Here is a 20,251-nt window from a genome sequence, read left to right on the forward strand (position 1 = left end):
ATTGAGTGTAGACAATTTCTCCCTTACAAAATATGAGTGGAGTAGGCATCCCTCGAATATTAGAGAGTGTTTAAAGTATTTAAACAAATGCTTCAATAAATTAATGTATGGTGGTGATCTCAGTTGTTTAATATAATTATAAATATTATAATTATAATGTTAATATCAATAACCATATCTGTATAACATAATTAAAAAAAAAAGGGTCGATATCAATCAATGGGATGATATTTATTTAATCGAGATAAAAACGGATTCAAAAAGTTTAGGTCAAAGACATAAACATCCTTCATATCTAAGATTTCATTGGCCTCGAATGGAGGACATTATTGTCAAATCAAATTGTCCCTACAAGCACTAATCGATCAGGTTAGGGTTTCGCTCTTTCTCTGAATTGCCGAAACGAAGAATCACCGAGTTAAGGGGAAAGAAGATAACACTAAATCAATCAGATATCACGTTTCATATCAACCGATTAATCACTGGTGCGTTTTGTTTTCTTTCCAATTGTTCTATTCTCGTGCTTTTATTTGTGAGATTTTTTTTTCTCCGATCGAAATATCACATGCATCGGGATCTTGAAATTCAAGATCTATAAATTCATTTTTGCTGAAGATTGAGAATTGTTTTGTATTTTCGTTAGATGTATAACGGAATCGGCTTACAGACCCCGAGGGGGTCCGGAACCAACGGATACATACAAACGAACAAGTTTTTTGTGAAGGCCAAAACAGGTCGGGTTACCGACAGCGTCAAGGGATTCGAAGCGGGTCAGGGAACGGCTGGAGTCACCAGAAAACCGAACCAGGAGATCCTCGAGCATGAGCGTAAGCGCCAGATTCAACTCAAATTGGTGGTGCTCGAAGACAAACTCGTTGATCAGGGTTACACTGAGGCTGAAATTGCCGAGAAGCTTGAGGAGGCTCGGAAGACTCTTGAAGTCGCCTCAGCTTCAGCGGAAAGTGGTGGGCCTGCCGCTGATGCAAAGTAAGTAATTCTTGCTATGAATAATAAGATACATACAAATTTTCATTCTTGAGGTGACATGATATGATTGGAACAGTGAAAAATAACAAGTACAGTTCAAGTACTCATACCACTTCAGTTTGTAGAGATGTCTTTTTGTAGACATTTTTTCATGTGTGTAACTTTTAAGCGTGTCAGTTTTATTTATTTTCACTGCTATAATATTATGAATGGTTAGTTTTCTTGTGCGTTGTTTTATATGTGTGATAAAGCAATTGGTATGTTTTTAGTATGTGCTGCTTGTGTTTGAAGTTTGAAGCATGTATAATTAGGGAACCTGCAATTTTGCCTCTCCTTTCGGCTGCAAGGGGATTGTTGAATCACTTCCTTGATGGCTTTGTTCTGGAGGCATATATGTAATTCAGAATGGGATTCATTAAAGGGGAATTAATTTTTTTCTAATTTCCCTTACTCTTGTTTCTTGGAAATTCCTTCGTCTTTGTAATAGTTGTTCCATTTTCAGCTTTATTTTACACTTGAGATTTCTGTTACCCGAGTTATTTTACTTGATTAATCATGTCTTCTCAGTAGGAAATTTTTGTATAGGTTACCTAGGAATTAACTTCTAATTTTCTCCTTGCTTGTTCAGGGTATCAGAAACAGAGACCCATAAAATTGCTGCTAGAAAGGAGAAACAAATGGAAATGTTTAGAGCTGCACTTGGTATAGGTACGATTGAAGCTAGTGAACAAGGGGCTGAAGGAAGTGATGTTTCACCAAGAAATGGTCGAAAGAATGCTTCCAATGATGACGGTAAGTGGCATGAGAAAAGCGAACATGCCTTTTTGGATAGAGAGAATGTTCGGAAGAGACGTGTGATAGAAGAGGGGGAAATTGTGGAGGACGATCAGAAAAAGACTGTTAAAGATGAGAAAATTAAGAAGGATGAGACCAGGCACCATAAGGGTAATGGCAGAAAGAGAAGACATGGAGACGATTCTTCTGATTCTGATAGCAGCAGTAAGCATGCAAGAAGGATGCCCAAGAAGAATCGTAAGGTTAGCCAGAGGAGTGAGAGTGAAAGTGACAGTGACAGTGATAGTGAAAGCCCTAAGAAAAGGAGGAACTCTTCAAAGAAGCACAAGAAAAGCAGACAACATTCTAGTGATGGTTCAGATAATTCTTCTTCTGATGACGCTGGTAGCAGTAAGCATGCAAGAGCGGTGCCAAAGAAGAATCGTAAGGTTAGCCTGAGAAGTGATAGTGAAAGTGACAGTGACAGTGGTGGTGAAAGCCCTAAGAAAAGGAGGAACTCTTCGAAGAAGCACAAGAAAAGCAGAAAACATTCTAGTGATAGTTCAGATTATTCTTCTTCTGATGACACTGGTAAGGTTAGTTCCATGAAGGAAGTTGAGAAATATGGAAAAAGTCATAGGAGACATGATTCGGATAATGGTTCTGATTTTGATGAAGATTCATCTAAGCACAGGACTCGGAAGGGGAGTAGGCATGTGAAAGCAAGTGTACGTCATGATTCTGAGGATGATTTTGATAATGGTATTGGTATGGAAAAGGATAAAAGTCATCTTGAGAAAAGGGGCAATCAGCTGGGTGGAAGCCGCAGAGGGGAGCGAGAAAATTTTGACTTAAGGTCTCACCAAAAGAGCAACTATGATAGTTATGGGAAAAACAGGCGAGGCTATGATGTTGATGATGCAGATGTGATAAAGAGGAGATCGAGAAGGAATGACACTGATGATGACAGTGGCAATAAAATTGAGAAGCGCAGGATAAGTAGGAGGCATAATTCTGATAATGAAAACTCAGATTCCAGCTATGGGAGGAAAAATTATAAAGCATCCCTTGGAAGGCCTGAAGCGATCGAAAATGAGTCTCCTTTGGACAATAGCAATAGAAATAGGAGTGAGTCTGACAAGGGAAGTGGTGACGGAGATTCAGACAGCAGTGCAAGTGATTACGGACGTAAGAAAAGTGGAAAGAACCGTGTGGGTGAAAACAGAACTGGAAGTGGAAATGGTATGAGTGGTAGAAGTGGACGAAGTGATCATGGGTACAGTCCTGCTGGAAGTGACAGGAAAAGAGAAAGAAATGGTCGAAAAGATGACGATATGTTAGACGCACTGAGGAAATTAGAGGAGCGAAGTCTGTACCAGTATGAAAGAGATGCTGCAGATAAGGGAAGGTCTACCTATGAACATCAGGAAATGAGGATGGCCAAGAGGAAGTATGATGAGGCAAACAGGGAGGAGCGACCAGAAGCAAGGTTAAGGAGTAGTATTGTTGGGAAGGATGCAATGCACGAAGGCCATCATGCAGATGCAAAACCGGAGTCTGAATTGAACGCCAGACCACGTGGGAATGAGGATGGTCGTAGGGGGGATGATGAAGATTCCAAAGAGCATGCAGGGTTTAGAAGGCAAAACATGGATGAAGAGGAGGCTAGAGGGGGAAGGCATCGGAGAGCTGAAGAACACAAATATGGAAGGCACGGAAAGGATCATGAAGAGCTGCAGCGAGAAAGTCAAAGGCATGGAAGAGGGGAGGAAGAAGAGCGAGGAAGTCGAAGGCATGGGAGAGGGGAGGAAGAAGAGCGAGGAAGTCGAAGGCTTGGAAGAGGGGAGGAAGAAGAGCGGCGTAGTCGAAGGCATGGGAGAGGGGAGGAAGAAGAGAGGCGTAGTCGAAAGCATGGGAGAGGGGAGGGAGAAGTGCAAGAAAGTAAGGGAAATGAGCTGGACAAACAAGCGGATTACTCCAAGAGAGTTAGATATGATGATTCTCGGTCAAGTGAGAGAAGGAGGTATGCGTACAAGCATGAAGATGATCGGGGCAGACGTTGAGACTGAAGCAGCTATCTGATATCTGCTGTATTGCTGGTGAGTTTATTTCTGTTGTTGGAACTTACTTTTTTATGCTTCTATTGACGAAAAGGTTTTAAATTTCTTTTAGAAAGTAAATTGAGATTTTACAAGTTGTTTTATCTTTGTATGTTTAAGCCTGTAAATACCAATAATTAGCATAGTCTGTTATTATAAGTATAGACAGACCTAAGCTGATGTCTCCAGTTGCCTTTATTATCTCACATAAATTTGCAATACATAATGGCATGGGAAATTGCTTTCGTAATGCAGAGAAAGAAAATGGAACCTGTATGTCATGCTGTTAATTGAAAGGCATGCTAACTACACATAAAGCTTGGGTATTTGTGAATTTTAGCATCTAAGCATCTTGGATTTGCATAGACATGCCTGAATGACTATGATGGTGTGGCCTCTCTAGGTGTTTTTCGTCAGCCTACCTAGACTGATTAACTTTTGTACAAAGAATAAAATTGATGGCAGGATAGATTCATGGTCACATCTGAACTTAAATTGTTATTTAATTTTATTTTGTATGCGTCTTTTATGAAAACAAAGATGAAATTGATTAATACAATAATGCCAGGCAAAAGTCTATGATTGTTTTATTATGCTACTTGCTCCCTCTGATTGCCAGTAAATCAGTTATTACAGGCTTGCTAGATCAATGCTGACAAGATAGGCAAATCTCCAAGCTAAACCAGCTTGCTGAAGTTATGGAAGGGGGAAGTCCTGCTACATGAATTGGCAGATATGATTGGTGGTGTTTGTGCGGGGTTCTCTCGTACAGGTTTATGCATTGGGATGGGAGTATTTGCAATTTTGGTCTGGATTTGTATTTGCTCGGTTCGTGTTCTGGAAAACATATATAGTAGTAGTCGGTATATCACAGTGTTAGAAGACCATAATTTACCTTTTGTATTTCCGTGAATGAATTATTACTTTGTTTTTGCCGCTGACTAGATGATCGACCCCTGTTTATTTTAATGTTTTATATCAAGGATTTATTAGGAAAATATTTAAGTCCTACAGGCAGAAACTCTGGGGAAGAGTTTCCGTTAAAAGAAAGATTGGGGTGTGAATTTTGGTTTTGAAATTTGTTTACGTAAGTGTGGAGGATTGTTATTTTGATTTTCAAGAAGACGAAGGGGAAAACGAAGCTGAAGGAAGAAACGCTTGATCCTAAGCCAACGTTATCGGTTAATGCAGCGGAGAAATTTGTCTAAAAGACTCTTTTGAAATGTCTGGCAATAATTACAGCCATGACTTAAAAGTTGAAAGTAATTTTCCTTTACAATTTGTTTGATGAAAATTTTATGTTCTGCTTGCTTGCTACTTACTATGATTATATTTTAAGGGTGCGTTGACTATGTTAAAATAAAATGAGTAATTAACAAACATGATATAACAATATTTTAATACCGTGAGAAGTTCTAATACCCTAGTAACAAAAATGTCATATTTGCTGAACAATACGATCTTTTTTAATCCAAAATTAGAGCTTTTATTTCAATATTTAGAGCAACACCACGAAGAGGGTTGAGTTGCACGGTCTACAAATCAGGAACAAATATAGCTACATAAGCATAAAATAGCATCGCATACATCCAAAATATATACTATCAAATTACAACTGCGGTCTGGCAGGGAAGAGCTTTTAAATATAATAATTACAAGGAAGCAATCACCAGCCAAATGAAAATAGACATTGCCATAAATGGAAGCAATCATCAGCCAAATGAAAATAGATATTGCCATATTGGCGACTATAATGAAAACTAACATATTTCAAGAACTGGCTTATGATATTCGCACAGTTCTCGGCTTCTTTATGCACTGAATCCTTTGTCGAGAGAACTCCAAGGACCAGAAGGAATATTTTCACAGGCTTGTGCTGATGCTTCCGCCATCTTCTCTTTCCCAATTCCTGTATTACAGATGTTTGCAAGAGAACGCATGTGCTTCATTCCATATTGCGATAGAGCTCCACAGTGCGACTCAAAAGTCCTCACCTGCACAGAGGAATAGACAGAAAAGAACCTTGTTAATGATATTTTAAGTGTTGTCAAGGGATTAAAAAATACAAGAATTGATGATCAGGAATTTTACCAGTGATTTGAGGCAGCCCCAGTCATCAACAAGAGGCTGACCAGCAGGTCGAACAGTGTTCAAGATCTCTGGACCTTTCTCAATTCCAAATAAGAGCTTTCCAATAAGTTTGATGCTGTGGTCTACATGCATTCTATGAGACATTGCTTCAAAAAACTGCTTCTGAGCTTCAGCCTTCCTAGGAGTGCCCTCAGGTGCCTTGCGGTACTATTAAAGTAACGGATAGGCAAAGTGAGGTATATTCTTAAGTAGAAAGGAGAAAATTTTCAGACATACTGCAGAAAGGGTCGCTATTTTACAATTCACCCCCCCCCCCCCCCCCCCCCCCCCCCCCCAAAAAAAAATCTATTTAGGGCGTTCTGACTGTTATTTCCACAGGTAACATAGCAGGGTAACCAAAACTTCCACATCTCAAGCAAATAGAAACAACATGTTCTATAGGGGTTTTGTACCCAATGGCCAATGGACTCTGCTTATACTGCTTTGGGTATAATAGAGAACTGGCATACCTAAAAATGGTTCCAAAATTCTTAATATCAAGCTACTACCATGCTTTGTTACATCACTAACCTCTTTTCCTAATTCCAACTTAACCAATCATAAGACCCTTATACAGTTTACACCAACCTCAACAACGAGATGACAAACTTTCAAACCCATGTTGAACATAGAATTGTGATCCATCCCCACATTGGGGATTGAAAAAGTAAATGAATAAAATACACTAGAGAGGCAGCATTCAATTTAATGAGCTATGTGCATTGTTGGATACATACCTTGTCCCAGAAATGCAAGAGATCGGCATCTCGCTGGTTAACAGCTTTAGATGCTGGCCTTAAGGAGTTCTCATCCACAAAAGTGTAGTTATCATTTGCAGGATTTGTACCCAAGTACGTGAAGAGATTGTTCTTGCTAAGACCGATATCACCATATTGCATGACATGAGAGCCATACGAATTGTAACTAGCAGTCCTTGTTTTAACCTGAAATTTCGAAAATCAAAAAAACTGATTTTAGCGGTTATCAAAACAAGCAGGTAAGAGCAGGATCTAGGATTCTTAAAAAGCCAACTGTTACTAATTTTATTTGCACTGAGTTAACCATTATCTGTGTATAATGAACATCGATGAAGTAATAAAGTCTCAGTGAGATCTTACCAGTTCATACTGCTGGTGAAGAGTTTCTGTCCGCAAGTTGTGTATGTCACTGTGCAAAGGTCAAAATATTAAAATTCACCCAAAAAAAAAAAAAAGGCACACGCACACACTGCTTCTCTAGGAAAAAAACTGCACAAAATGATAAATTTTTAGAAAAGTTTTGTTCAGTAAGTTAATAAATCCGGTCAAACCAGTACTTTTCTTCTATTTTCAGAGATTACAGAAGACAGACATAGACATGTTGTTACTCAAGGAAACAGAAAAATGTTGCCAAAGTGAAATAAATAAAATCATAAATGTTGTCATACCTGTCCTCCATCCAAGCAATACTATACAAGTCACCCAAACAAGTGCTATATTCAGGGGGAGGACCAGGAATCTCTCCAGGACAATAGGTCCCCCAACTGCTCTCTTCAGCATTTGAAGCTGTGGTTGCATAGATATTTAAGCCCTCAGGAAGAAGACCCTCAAAGATACTTCCAGATTCACAGGCTTCGAGATAAAATACCTAAATTTTTTGATATTGAAACCAACAAAAATTTCAATTTGCCAAGACTTTTATCGAAATAGAACACATGTCAAATGGCAGTTCACCAATTACTTACCAAGCTTTTGTAGTTCCCAGAAGCATGCTTCTTTTTTAAGACATCGATCAGTTCATCAGCATATATGTATCGACTGGTGGGCATCCCTAAAATAGATCACAAAACAGGTGAACTAAGAAGTCAATTTTACAACAGAAGTTTAAAAATAGTGTCGGTTATAACATATATATCCACTCTGTTGAAAAAATAAGGTAGGATATTTCAAGTAAAACCAATACACTTTTAACCTTCTGAGTAACCAATTTTTACATGAGTCATGTTGGCCTAGGCTTCAAACAACATGCAACAGCATAACAACACAATCAAATTTTTATTCCCAGTAAAATCACAAATATGAAAATAAATAAATAATAATAATAATAATAATAATAATAGAAGAATTTGTTTATATACATAGCTTGCACCGCAAGTGATGTGGCATCTGACGTTGCAAGATTGACACCCTATTGATAAATGATAAAATCAACCAAAACTTAAACATGACCATTAATGATTGGTGATTCATCACTTGAGATACAAACTATGAATCCCGACTCAGTAAATATAATATTACCATAAAAGAAATGCCTTTAGTGGTTAAAGAAAATAATTTTGAATCTTTAAACCATGTGAGACGTTCTCTAACAGGGTTTTTCTAGTGACAGTCATATACCACCAAAACCGGTTTGATTTGGGCCAAAAGAAAAAAAGATAATCCAATTCTATGGTGTCTATTTTCTAAAAATCACTTCAGAATCAAAATCAAGTTTTATGACACGCGCTGAACTAAAACCAGAAATTGACCATAAGATGGAAGAAATCCAAGCCCAAGGACCACCACCATCTAATTCGGGTAACTACAGCCACTATTCAAACAGCACAAAAAAAACACATACAATATAAGACAGAGTGGGGAACTTATGAAGAATCGTGGCTACTAACCTAGCACCCCAGGGCCACCATGATCTGAGTAGAATATGAAAATATGATCATTGGGGCCGCTATCCACAACCTTCCCACTGCCCCCTGTAAGAGCTGTTTTATTTCCCAGGATAACAGCAAAAAAGTTTTCAACAGTAACATCTTCCCCCGTGTAATCCTGCCACATGAAAGAAGAAACCATGAAAAAAATAATAGTAGTAGTAGTAATAAAGAACTTTATCACATATTCAGATGGTTGATCTTTGATGCAATAGTGAGAATAGGAATACAAGCTCCTATACAACTCTACCCATACGAACGGATGTGACATTATTATATCACTATCATATGTTCCCCACTATTTATTTGCTTTTATTTCTTTGAAAAATTGCCACAACATGTTATATGAGTAGAGTTTGTAGAGGATTATGTAAACCTAGAATTACTCTTGAGGGAAAGAGACCTTTGGAACTCCTTTGTAAACATCATCGCCATGGGGGTGGTTAATGATGACTCCAGGCCTTGGGTTCTCTTCATTGAAAGCGATGTCATCATACATGAAAACAATAATATTTTCATCCTTCAGCCCACCTTTCCTCAAGAGTTGATAAGCATGACAAATATCAGCCTGAAATAGAAATAAAATAAAATAAATACAAAAAATGATTTATGAAGCTCTACACAGAATATGATTATGACATCAATAGACAGTATAATATGCTGAAATTCATAATTAGAAAGCATGTATGTGTGCATGTATATATAGAGAGAGAGTCCTTCTTTGTTGAGGACATCCTCACTTTAACAAAATAAGATATCACTAAAATACAAAAAACATATATTTCAATCTATTAGTATATTGAAATTTTTATTTTTATTTTTTGTCTTTTGCTGGCATTCTCACCTTAACAAAGTAAGAATGCCCTCTCTCTATATATATATGAAAAGTGGACTTGATAGGAAATCAAATCCCCTAACAGCAATATTTACATCAAGCGGCTTACACAAAAGGTGCAAATACAGTTACCCACTTATTTAAAGTAAGAAATCTTGCCTCTGATTCATACAATCATTGACAGTGTACACAAACAATTGTCACTCACAGGCAAATCACAAAAGTTTCACTTGAGATGATGAATAAATAAATGAAAGTAATATATATATATGTTTTTCAAAGAAATAACCAAAATTTTTTATTGGGGAAAACCTTTAACCAGACTGATACAATTAAGAAATATGTCAAGCTATGTGATAGTTTGTTTGTTTGTTTATTATTATTATTATTATTATTAATTTTTTTAAGAGATAGTGCTTAAGTTGCACAAACAAACTGGAAATTTGGTTTTTTTTAAAAAAAAAACCGAAAATATGAAATGAATTTCACATTCTTTCTTTTGTCTGATTGTCTCGGCTTACTTGCTGCTTACGTAAATTAAACAGTTACGCGCAAAATGAGATTCTCAATATTCAGACATAATTTATGGCGAGCTTTTTAAATACAAGCATCAAAGAAAACCTTAACATTACTTCACTTTCTGAAAAAAAAAATTGAAAAAAAGAAAAAGAAAAAAATTTACAAAAATAAAATAAACTTTCATTATAATATTTACGAAAAGAATAAAACTTGGTAATTCCAAGGAATTTATTAAAATAAAACGTGATTTCAAAAAATAAAATTCAGATAGCAGACCTGATGCCTGTAATTCCAGAAGCCATTAGATCCGGCAAGCAGGACGGCCCATCTCGTGCCGACAGAATCATCATCATCGTTGACCTTTGCCCCTCCCCCACCATTATGGAAGAACCTATAGGCTTCCGATGGTAGCTTCAGAATGTCACCTGCTATGTCTCTGCTTCCATCGGCGATTCCTGCAAGAGCGACTAGGAGCGTGATTAGCACGCCGGAGGCAAGGCGCGTCATGGTTTTTTGAAGGGGGTTGATTGGTTGCTGGAGCTAGTTATGGAAATGTTGTTGTGGGGAGGAAGAGCTCTGTTATTTATAATACCGAGTGATGCACTGCTGACAATATATTTTTTCTTTTGTTATTTTATTTTAAACGGGAAAATATTAATAAGGGGTAAAAATGTTTTAATTTATTTCAATTGGGTAAAATAATTTATAAAATTCTTAATCAATACCCTATTTATTACAAAATTACCAACTTATTTGGTTAAAAGTTAAAACTAACGATTAGGACAGAATCATTTGTTCAATAATTATACTTGGAAATTAGAAATCTTAAGACTATATTATATTGATCATATTTTAATTTTTATTTGTTATAATTAAAATTAAGTTGATTATACTTTATGCAGCATTATAAATATTCTAAAATATTTATTAAAATCATGTTAAATGGGTATTTATTAAAAATATCAAAAAACTATATTAAATAAATAATGTAAATAATAGATGAGTCGACTTAGCGTATGAGATTCTTGATTAGATTTATATGCTATTCTTTATGAGCTCAAATATAATATCCCAACTCTCATTTCACTACTTATTAAAGATAATAAATTATTTTGTTATATTAATTTTTCAGACTGCTCAAACACTTAATTTAAATGAAATACATCAAAACGTTTGGGGTCGCGTTGATTTTACGTTTGAGCGTTACTTTATTCTAATTCTGCATAGAGAAATTGAGAATTTTAGACAGTGTAAAGCGAGTGAGGTTGCAGATGGCACGTACACGTCAGCATAAGTGAGGATAATTTTCTTATGGACGGTCCAGATGCAACCGATCTTCTAACAAAAGTTGATGTCAGCGGCACCAGCCACCAGGCGTCTCAGCCGTACGTCAGCATTGATGAAAGAAAGATCCATGCGGTTCGTGCCGTGAATTGTGGAAGTGTGAAGTGCAGGGGATGCCGGGGTAATTTAGCATGACTGCGGTTGGGTCCCTTTCGAGGTTGGATAAACGCGCGATGTAACGTGGGGTCACTTAGCCGCCCCGGTAATCGTTAGGTAATGTTGTTGTATTGGCTGCTTTCGTCTGCTTTTCATCCCGTCAAACGAAGAGAGTTTCGGCCCATCACGTCTTTGTTCTTTTTCCCAGAAAAAAATAAAAATTATTCATTTTCCTGGAAAACACACCCGACCGTATTACACGGAACACAAAATTAGTGCAAACGACTATTTATTTTTGTTATTATTGTAAAATTCGAAAATCTTTTGATAACTAATAAGAGGATCCTTTTAACATAACGTATTGTTGGATCAAGACCAGCAAATAAACCAATCTCAATCCCCCAAGATCCACTCGACTTTAGCTTTAATCAAAGAACCAATGAAGATCAACAAATGATATGTAGAACAATTTTAGCAAGAACCACAAATATCAAAGAAAGTAAAAACAGAGGAACAATCAACACAAATCAGTTAAGTGGTTCAGCCACTAAGTGACCTACATCCACTGTGAAAGAGAGGAAGAAATCTTTACTGATTCAGTGTTTTCAAGATACAAGATGTTTAAGAAGCTATCACCCTCTTGATTCAACGCAATAATGAAGCAAGGACAGCTTATATACACGCCTGAATTGCCCTAGAAACAACCCCCAGAAACCAGCTCTCCAGACCTGGGTTTGTTGCTTAACAAAACCCAGAATTTTCCCGCTGATCTTAACAGCATTAACAGCCTTTCAAACTGATTTCAACACACGTGTAAAAGCTTCATTCAAAACACAGCTTTCTTCAGTCGTTTAGGATAAGTAAAGCATGTGCAATATCACGTGCTTAACTTACTTGTACGACTGATCCACCAGGCTCGTCATACGCCTCACCAGTGTCACAAAACCGACATATCATCCAGTTCAGAATATCTAAACTGACATGTCATATCTAAATACAACTTCAGATTTGCAGTTCACTTCTTCAACATTCTCCACCTTGAACCAAATCTGTTACTCCTCTTCCTTCTCCATCACCATATCCTCTGCAGCTTAGATCCTGCAGACACCAGCTGAGTTCACACAGAACTCAAACTTGGCACCAGGTAGAGCTTTGGTTAACATGTCTGCCACATTATCATCAGTGTGTATTTTCACCAGTTTTACCACTCCTTTTGACATTTTCAGCCTGACAAAATGAAGCTTGATGTCAATGTGTTTAGTCTTCTCATGGTGTATCTGATTTTTGCTTAAACAGATAGCACTCTAACTGTCACAATGAACTGTTATTTGCCTCTGTTCATACCCCAGGTCAGTCACCATTCCCTTAAGCCAAATAGCTTCCTTTATGGCATTTGCTGCAGCAGTGTACTCGGCTTCAGTTGTTGACAAAGCAACAACATTCTGCAAAGAAGCTTTCCAACTTATAGTGCACCCACTCAGTCTAAACAAATATCCAGTCAATGACCTCCTCTTATCAAGGTCTCCAGCATAGTCAGAATCCACAAAACCTTCTACGTTGACCTCCTTCCTTCCATCAGTTCCATATATCAAACCATAGCTTATGGTGCCGTTAAGATACCTCAAAATCCACATCACAGCCCTCCAATGTTCTTTCCCTGGATTTGCCATATATCTACTTACTACACTCACTGCATAGGACAAATCAGGTCTAGTCAAAACCATTGCATACATTAGACACCCTACTGCACTTGAATATGGAATTGAGCTAGCTTCAGATCTTTCAGCATCAGTTTTTGGACACTGTTGTGATGACAGTCTGAAGTGAGCTGGTAGTGGAGTCTGAACTGGCTTGGCTTTTCCCATTTCAAACCTCTCAAGCACTTTCCTGATGTAATTCTGCTGTGATAGAATCAGGGTGTCATTTCTTCTATCTCTAATCAACTCAACACCAAGGATCTTCTTAGCCTCACCAAGATCCTTCATATCAAATGAACCCCTCAGCTGCTGTTTTAGTTTATTTATCTGATCCATATGTTTACATGCTATCAGCATGTCATCAACATATAGCAGCAGATAAATCTCATTGTCATCTCCCACACCCTTGTGATACACACAGCAATCAAAGGGACACCTCTGAAAACTGTTCTCAAGCATAAACCTGTCAAACCTCAAATACCATTGTCTTGGGGATTGCTTAAGCCCATATAAGGATTTTCTGAGATGACACACATGATCATGTCTTCTTGGATCTACATATCCTTCTGGTTGTTTCATCACAATCATTTCATTTAACTCACCATGAAGAAAAGCAGTCTTAACATCCATCTGCTCAAGATGCATGTTATTTACTGCTACAAGTGCTAGCAAGATCCTTAAAGAGGTATGACTTACCACAGGAGAGAAGATTTCTGTATAATCTACCCCTTCCTTTTGTATGAAGCCTTTGGCTACAAGCCTGACTTTGTATCTCTTTGGCTCGACTTCTGGTATACCATCTTTAACCTTGTAAACCCACTTACAGCCAACTACCTTCTTATTTGGTGGTTTTTCAATTAAGATCCAAGTGCGATTCTTGAACAGTGACTGCATCTCCTCATCCATAGCAGCCTTCTATTTTTCTGATTCATTTCATTTTACAGCTTCTGAGTATGTTTTTGGTTCATCTGTGTCAAGCTCATGTGCTGCTGTTAATGCAAATGCAATCAGGTCTGCATGTGCATATCTCTTAGGTGGTCTTATAACCCTTCTTTCCCTGTCTCTTACAAGTTGATAACTCCTGTCACCCTGATCATCTTCAGATTCAGCTTCTGATTCAGACATATTCTTCTTAGCCTCAGTTTCTGACTCAACAATGGTCTTTCTTTTTGTAGCTGTAGTTGATGACTCCACCTCAAACTGAGACTTGTGGTTCTCACTCATGGGGTGATTGGGTTCAGTCTTTGAAGCTTCTAAGTGTTTGCATACTTCAGCTTCATTGAAGACCACATCTCTGCTGATTATGGCTTTTGGTGGCTTAAAATCAGTGCACCAGAGTTTGTATCCCTTTACCCCTTCTGGATAGCCAATAAACACACCCTTAAGAGCTCTAGGTTCTAGCTTCCCTTGCTTTGTGTGAGCATATGCAAGGCATCCAAATACCCTTAAGTTTGAATAGTCAGCTGGCTTACCTGTCCAAAGCTCGATTGGAGTTCTGAAGTTGATTCCAGAAGATGGACTCCTGTTAACAATGTAACAGGCAGTGGATAAGGTCTCTGCCCATAAAGACATAGGTAACTTGATTGAATAAGCATGCACCTTACCTTATTTATCAAGGTTCTATTCATCCTCTCAGCTAATCCATTTTGCTGAGGTGTATGTCTCACTGTTTTATGCCTCACAACCCCATTTTCAGCACAAAAATCATTAAACCTTTTGTTGCAAAACTCTAACCCATTGTCAGTTCTCAACCTTCTAACCTTTCTGTTGGTTTGTGTTTCTACCAAGGTCTTCCAGATTTTGAATTTCTCAAAGGCATCATCCTTGGTTTTTAACACATAAACCCACACCATCCTTGAAAAGTCATCTATTAGAGACATGAAGTATCTAGCTCCACCTAAGGATGCTGTCTGTGCAGGTCCCCACAGATCAGCATGGATATAATCTAGGGTTCCTTTTGAGTTATGGACTCCAGTACTGAATTTTACTCTTGAAGACTTGCCTAATACACATTCTTCACAAAACCTCAAAGTCTCTATTTTGTCCCTCCCTAAGACTCCCTGCTTTGACAGTTCCCTCAGCCCTCTTTCACTCATATGACCTAACCTTAAATGCCACATCATTGTTTTATCTAGACTCTGGTTTGAGACCCCAACAGCCCCTGTAACTGCTGTACCTTGAAGCACATACAGGCCATTGCTTAAGCTTCCTTTCATTAATACCATTGACCCTCTCATCACCTTTAAGGTACCTGATTCTAGTTTAACAAGACAACCCATTTTATCTAGCATACCTAAGGAAATTAGATTCCTCTTCAGGTCAGGCACATGTCTTACATTAGCTAACTCCCTGGTCATGCCATCTAACATTTTCAGTCTTATTATGCCCTTCCCAACTACCTTACAGATTGCATCATTCCCCATTACTACTACTCCTCCATTATAGGCTTCATAGTTGAGAAATAGATTTTTGTTTGGACACATATGAAATGAGCAACCAGAATCTAGAACCCAATTACCTTTGGTTTGGTCATCAGTCACAAGTAGAACTCCAGCTGAGTCATATCCATCATATTCTTGACTTTCTGAAGCAACAGCAGCATCTCCAGTTTTCTCCCTTGTATCTTTTGGCTTATTTTTCTTTTCTGGGCAATCCTTCTTGAAATGGCCTTCCTTGTGGCAGTGGAAGCATTTCATGTTCTTGGACCTGGATTTGGATATTTTCTTCTTGCCCTTGTTGCCCTCTTTCTTTTCAGATCTCCCTCTTGCCATTAAACTTTCAGCTTCTCTCGATTCCTTTTTTGTGGCAGCCTTGGAGCTCAAGGTTTCCTTCACATCTACCATTGTAAGGGTCTGCCTCCCATACATTAGTGTGTCAACCAGATGTTCAAAGGAGCTTGGTAATGAGCACAACAAGATCATTGCTTTATCTTCATCATCAATCTTTACATTTATGTCCTCAAGATCAAGAATGATCTTATTGAAGGCATCAATGTGATCTGTTATTGATGACCCTTCTTCCATTTGTAACATGTACAGCTTTTTCTTGGTGGCTAATCTCTTAGCCATTGATTTCTTGGTATATAAATCTTCAAGCTTCTTCCATAACCCTGCAGCTGTCTTCTCACCACCAACCTCTCTAAGTACTCCATCACCCAGGCTCAAGATTATAACATTATGAGCTCTGTCCAGCACATCAGGTAGATCTTCAACAGAAACATTTCTTGGCTTTTTTGAAGATGATTCTTCAGCAAGAGCTTCATCCAAACCTTGATGCACCAGCAGGGCTCTCATCTTGAGCCTCTACAGGTGAAAGTCATTTTCACCTGTGAACTTTTCCACCTCAAGCCTAGTTGATCCCATCTCCAAGATTAAAGAAAGCAGTGACTGCTCTGATACCAATTTGTTGGATCAAGACCAGCAAATAAACCAATCTCAATCCCTCAAGATCCACTCGACTTTAGCTTTAATCAAAGAACCAATGAAGATCAACAAATGCTATGTAGAACAATCTTAGCAAGAACCACAAATATCAAAGAAAGTAAAAACAGAGGAACAATCAACACAAATCAGTTAAGTGGTTCAGCCACTAAGTGACCTACATCCACTGTGAAAGAGAGGAAGAAATCTTTACTGATTCAGTGTTTTCAAGATACAAGATGTTTAAGAAGCTATCACCCTCTTGATTCAACGCAATAATGAAGCAAGGACAGCTTATATACACGCCTGAATTGCCCTAGAAACAACCCCCAGAAACCAGCTCTCCAGACCTGGGTTTGTTGCTTAACAAAACCCAGAATTTTCCCGCTGATCTTAACAGCATTAACAGCCTTTCAAACTGATTTCAACACACGTGTAAAAACTTCATTCAAAACACAGCTTTCTTCAGTCGTTTAGGATAAGTAAAGCATGTGCAATATCACGTGCTCAACTTACTTGTACGGCTGATCCACCAGGCTCGTCATACGCCTCACCAGTGTCACAAAACCGACATATCATCCAGTTCAGAATATCTAAACTGACATATCATATCTAAGTACAACTTCAAATTTGCAGTTCACTTCTTCAACACGTATGTTACACTATTCACATGAACAATGAGTGGTGTGAGTGACTGTAACATACATTAAATGTATGTTAAGGTTTGTCCTAATAAAAGAGTGTATAAAATAAAATTCGTGAGAATACGATGAACTGCGAACGGAATTTACGTATATAATATGCTTGTAGACAATAGACTCATCATGTACCTTGTAAATAAAATATGAAAGACACAATCTTTTTTTTTTAAGTATAAGACATTTTATTTTTTATAATTCATTGTTGAGTTCAATAACTTAATTTATAAATGTGTTACCTCTCTCTTTTTTTCCACATTTGATAATAACTATATATATATATATATATATATATATATATAGTGTTTCGTCCTTTGATTTTCATGAATATGACATTAATTTTATTATTCTTATTATTAAACGGATATTAGCCGTGATTAGCACAATAATAATGAATGTAACCCATAAATTGGCTTGAAATTACATAAATCTCATAGAAATAAATTTGGAGAAATCTACTCTACCTAACTCTCGAGTTTTCTAAAGCATAAAAACACTCTTTGTGATATTTTTAATAATTTCTTTTATTAAATTATAAAAAAGTATAAGCCGGGGAACAGAGATAAGAATCGCTCAATCAAACGAATCTGAAATTATCGAATGGTGAAGCACACACGTATGTCCTATCATCTCATTTTTTTTTTCTAACCAAAACTTGGAATAAATGTCAAGCGAGATACTTTTTCAACTTGGCCTCTTTGTTGTGAGAATGACTTCGATGGGAATCTTTTGGAATCGTGCACATAAAGATAACGCGACCATGGGCCACGGCCTATGGCCCTTGCCGATTCATCAGAATTCAGTTGGAATCAATTTAAATCATTCATGTAAGACAAAACAGAATCGGCAGTAAACAGCAAGCGATGATGCCCATTTGGTTAAGGAATCCTTTCCCTGCTTGCACACTTCAACCACCTTTTGTCCCCCTTTTTTACCTTTGATTTTGAAATTCTTTACCAGTATCATGAATTGAATTAATAAAAAAATTACCAATTGATGAATTATTCAATAATTTTTTTAGCAGGAAGGACGTTAAATATCCAGTCAAATTCATTAAGGTTCCGTTTGGAATTGAAGTACTGTACCTTTTAAGCTACAATTGCTGTGAAAACAAAGATGTCACTATCAAACAAAAGTTAATAATATATAGTAAATATAAATTTTAAATAATAATTTTAAAAATTTTATTAAAGATATAATAATTTTTTTATTATACAAGTAAAAAATTATATCAACATAGCTTACAAGTTACAACAGTTAGTGTTTACCAAACACTTTAGTACTGTAACTTTTTAAACTACAGCTGCTCAACCTCAATCCCAAATACACACTAAAATTAATTCAAATTTTTTGAATTATTATATTCAATGCTATCATATGATAATAGTAAGGGTTTCCATTTTGAACCTGTCCATAAATCACACCAATTGTTAGAATTCACTCTCACAAATTTGAACCTGCCCATAATATATACCCACGATTTACTTATATTAATTGAGATTTTAAGTTTCCTACCCGAGTGATATTTAGACTGTAAAAAATATCCATGCCTTAAGCTCAAGACTGTTCAATAAAAAATAAAAATAAAAAATCAATCTTGCTTGAGAATCACCTTGCAGCCCTCGGTCCAAATATATATAGATAGATAACAGTAGATTTGACCATTGTGGATTCCAAATATTTGCCGTGATAAAGTTTTCCACATTGGTTGGTTTCATTTCAAGTCCTCTTTCACAGAAATCAACATCATCTATCTTTCGGTTTTGGGCCACCGAAAGCAGCGCACACGAACGCCTAGGTTGCCACTTGCCAGTAAGGACACGTACAGGTTATTAATAAGCCTCGAAACACAGTGACAAGCCATGTGCTGTTCAATTTCGGACTATTGCGTAGTTTACGTACGATTTTTATCTTTTTTCTTTTTTTTTTTATGATCGATTACAATTTAAAAACTTATTCAGAATTTAAGTAGATATACGTGTAGTGCAGCAAAAAAGGTTACTCAAATTTATTGTGGCGTCGACTGGCTAACCTTCCCTTCCCTTCCGCGCGCAACATGAATCTGCTTGTGACCTCTAACTTTTCACTGAGAGTGAGAGACGAGCCCACCAACCGCCACTACCGCCAGTGCCTGAGTGGCGTGTACTGCGGAATTATTGGAGGAAGTGAAAGAGGAGCCGTGCTTCAACGCAACAATTTTAGTTTCATCTCAAAAGATTCTGAATTTCGGACTGGGTCCCGGGAAGATGCATTTGCTGTTTTATCGGATGATTGTTGTTTTTTATAATAATTGAGAAGAGGAAAAAAAAAAGACACAAAGCAGTCATAATTAGCAGCCGCAGCCCGCAGCCCGCAGCCTGGGGTGTTTTCGTTTTCAAGCTCACGGGGAATCAACCTCGCAGCCTCGTAGGCATTTGCAAACGCTGAAAATAATTGCAATTGGGCAGCGGCCACTGTCATGCTGCTATTGGCCACTTGCCACGCACGGCAATTCTGACGCATTAAAGATAATGAAAGTCATTGTAGTTGTCAGTTTCATGATGTAGTGGCATAGAATAATTGGGCCCCCAGGAGCAGGAATCCAACCTGAATCTCTAATGTCAGATTCAAGAATTTAACATTATTTAACAGCAAGAATCGTGGGAGATCCACCCACTTTCCTTTTCTAAAGATATTTATTTATTCGTTCTTAACATTTTTCGCTTGTATTTATTTTGTGCCTTATCCTATCTATCGTCGTCCGCTTGAAATCTGTGGCTGTCTGTGTACTGACACTTGCGTGATACGAAAGAGTGGAGCTTTTACATCACTCTAAAAACTAAAATCCTTACAACAACGATTTTTATTTTTATAATTTTATTCCTAAAATACCACTAGTTTGATTGATAAAATATATACCTGTAAATTAAAATTAACATTTTGCACATTTTGCTATAAAATATTACCTTAGAAAAGGATCTTTCTTTTATG

General features: G+C 37.3%; 2 protein-coding genes across 3 annotated transcripts; one reads left to right on the forward strand and one right to left on the reverse strand.

Moving 5' to 3' along the window:
* Nucleotides 1-306: 306 nt before the first annotated feature.
* On the forward strand, nucleotides 307-4,804 carry LOC18054381 (serine/arginine repetitive matrix protein 2). Of its 2 annotated transcripts, none has more exons than XM_006450728.2 (4): nucleotides 307-485; nucleotides 644-987; nucleotides 1,616-3,860; nucleotides 4,497-4,804. In XM_006450728.2, the coding sequence occupies exons 2-3, from the start codon at nucleotides 644-646 to the stop codon at nucleotides 3,822-3,824; spliced, it is 2,553 nt and encodes an 850-aa protein (XP_006450791.1). In that variant the 5' UTR covers nucleotides 307-485; the 3' UTR covers nucleotides 3,825-3,860; nucleotides 4,497-4,804. The 2 variants fall into 2 exon arrangements, with proteins under 2 accessions (XP_006450791.1, XP_006450792.1); XM_006450729.2 differs by having other exon boundaries at nucleotides 308-485; nucleotides 4,488-4,804.
* Nucleotides 4,805-5,322: 518 nt separating this feature from the next.
* On the reverse strand, nucleotides 5,323-10,617 carry LOC18054382 (vacuolar-processing enzyme). The gene is made up of 9 exons (XM_006450732.2): nucleotides 10,304-10,617; nucleotides 9,077-9,241; nucleotides 8,635-8,791; nucleotides 7,714-7,799; nucleotides 7,417-7,616; nucleotides 7,109-7,157; nucleotides 6,728-6,934; nucleotides 5,952-6,158; nucleotides 5,323-5,854 (listed from the first exon to the last, which is right to left on the reverse strand). Exons 1-9 carry the CDS (start codon nucleotides 10,532-10,534, stop codon nucleotides 5,672-5,674), a joined length of 1,485 nt encoding a protein of 494 aa, XP_006450795.1. The 5' UTR covers nucleotides 10,535-10,617; the 3' UTR covers nucleotides 5,323-5,671.
* Between the last annotated feature and the right edge of the window lie 9,634 nt (nucleotides 10,618-20,251).

Source organism: Citrus clementina, unplaced genomic scaffold (genome assembly GCF_000493195.1).
Source record: "Citrus clementina cultivar Clemenules unplaced genomic scaffold, Citrus_clementina_v1.0 scaffold_1, whole genome shotgun sequence".
Lineage (NCBI taxonomy): Eukaryota > Viridiplantae > Streptophyta > Magnoliopsida > Sapindales > Rutaceae > Citrus > Citrus x clementina.